The 2229-nt window shown below is 63.8% G+C and overlaps 1 protein-coding gene across 1 annotated transcript in view; it reads right to left on the bottom strand.

Moving 5' to 3' along the window:
• The window catches only part of MEPCE (methylphosphate capping enzyme), a gene marked incomplete at its 5' end in the record, with an annotated part of 5651 nt that extends 3427 nt beyond the window's left edge, over positions 1-2224 (bottom strand). Inside the window, 2 exons of the mRNA XM_057389080.1 lie at positions 1-129; positions 1205-2224. Coding sequence (XP_057245063.1) covers positions 1-129; positions 1205-2224 — 1149 coding nt within the window. The remainder of the gene's footprint in view (positions 130-1204) is intronic.
• Between the last annotated feature and the right edge of the window lie 5 nt (positions 2225-2229).

Raw genomic sequence — 2229 nt, 5'->3', positions numbered from 1 at the left:
GAAGAGCCTCTTGAGCCCCTCGTCGCCCCAGTTGAGCTGCACCCATTTGGTGAGGGACAGCAGCAGCACCACGTCAAACTCGGGGCGCTGGGCCCCCACCGCCTCCTCCCGCTCCGGGACGTAGTTCCCCTGCGGGTGGGCGAGGGGTCAGGGGGTTTGGGGGGCACCGGGAGGGGTTTGGGGGCACCGGGAGGGGTTTGGGGGGGCACCGGGAGGAGTTTTGGGAGCACTGGGAGGGGTTTTGGGGGGCTCAAGGCTGAGCCCCACAGAAGGGTTTTGAAGTAGCCATTGAGAGGTTTTGGAAGTTGAGTGGCACATATTTTAGAAGGGTTTTGGGGGGCTGGGGGGCACCTTCTAGTCCCATCCAGGATTTTGGGGGGGTGGGCACACATTGAGAACCACACACTGAACCCCATCCAGGGGTTTTGGGGGCCCCACACAGACCCCGAGAATGGAACGGGGGCAGCCCCACATCCCTCCAACCTCCTTCACCCCCAAAACCCACCTGAGACCCCCCCCCAAAAAATCCCCCTACACCACTTGCTACTCCCAAAACCCATCTAAGACAACCCTAGGCTCACTGAGCACTTCCAAACCCCCCATTATCTCTGTAGGCCTACCAAAACTTCCCAAAACCCATCCAAAATTCTCTTAAAACTTTTCTCATCTCCTCCAACTCCCCTGTGGTCTTCTGAAACCCACCGAGACCCCCTAAAACTCAACAAAGAACCCCCTAAAACCCACCGAGACCCCCTAAAACTCAACAAAGAACCCCCTAAAACCCACCGAGACCCCCTAAAACTCAACAAAGACCCCCCTAAAACCCACCGAGACCCCCTAAACTCAACAAAGAACCCCCCTAAAACCCTCGTGAATCCCTCATACCTACTGATCACTCTCTAAAACATTCTTCACACACCTTTTAAAACCATCTCGAAGGTCCTCCAAACCCCCATACACATTTGTCACCCTTTTAAATCCCCCAAAAAGTGTTTACAAYTCTCTTCAAACTCCTTATACGCAGTAAAGCGTTGTGCATCCCGTTAAACTCTCCACTCCTTCACAAAGACGCCCCAAAACCGATTCGAGACCTCGCCAGAACTCTCTTGGGGCCTCTTTTAGATGCGCCAAACCTCCTCAATTCCCTTCTTCCCGCTCCTCACTCTCCCAAATCGCCCCCCCAAACCTCCCCTCGCCCCCTTACCGTGACGAACACCACGTTGTGCGGGAAATCGGCGGCTCCGGGCCCGTCCGGCGGCAGCTGCGGGGCGGCGATGGGACCCCGGCTGGCCAAAAGCGCGGCGGGGAAGCCTTTCCTGGCCCCGCCAGCGGAGTCACCGTCCGCCCCCAGCCCTTCGGACAGATAGTGGCGGATGTTCTGGCGGGCCGAGCGGATCAGCCGCCCGTCAATGTCCAGCCCCACGACCCGGGAGGGYGCCCAGCGCTTGGCGATGCTCAGCGTGAGATGCCCCACGTTACAGCCCACGTCCAGCACCTCCTTCCCCGCGAACCACTCGGGCCGCAGCGCCCGCAGCCGCGCGTCCTCCACGTCCGGGTTGCGGTAGCCGTAGTATTTGCAGTAATTCCCGTACTGGAATTTGCGCACTTGGTGCCGCGGCCGCTGCGCCGCTTTACCGGGGGGTTTGGGCTTCTCGGTGGTGGCGGTGGTGGAAGGAGGGGGCGGCGGGCGAGGGCCCTCGGATTTGCTGCAAGTCCGTCGGCGCTTGCGGTGCCGGCCGGGGGCGGGGAGAGCGGCGGGGCACGGCGGGGCGGTGGGAGCGGCGGAGGGTTCGGCGGGGCGGGCGGGTTCTTCACCGGGCCCGGTACCGGTAGCGGTGGCGGTGGCGGTAGCGGTGGTGGCGGCGCTGCCCCGTTGCTGCCCGCGGTGGCGATGCCGGCGCCGAGCGCTCTTGGCCGGGGAAGCCAAGCGGAGCCCCTCGCCCGGCGCGTTGAGGCTCAGCGGGTCCGTGATGTCCCGCGGCACCAGGATCTCCACGGGGTCGCGGCCGCGCTGCGGGAGCGGCGAGGACTGCGGGGTGCGCGCGTTCAGCGCCCGGCTCACCTCCTCGTCCAGGAGGCTGTTGAGGTTGAGCGGGTCGAAGATGTTCCCGCCGAGCAGGAACTCGGACGGCAGCACCGGGCCGCACTCCGAGGCCGCGCGGCGCCGCCGCTTCCACGCCGGCTGCTTCGCCCCGCAGCTGCTGCGACGCTTCCCGCCGCCACCGCCGC

This window comes from Malurus melanocephalus, unplaced genomic scaffold, assembly GCF_030028575.1.
Source record: "Malurus melanocephalus ecotype Western Australia unplaced genomic scaffold, MMel_1.1 scaffold_3399, whole genome shotgun sequence".
Classification (NCBI taxonomy): Eukaryota; Metazoa; Chordata; class Aves; order Passeriformes; family Maluridae; genus Malurus; species Malurus melanocephalus.
This window is presented reverse-complemented; position numbering and strand designations above follow the sequence as displayed.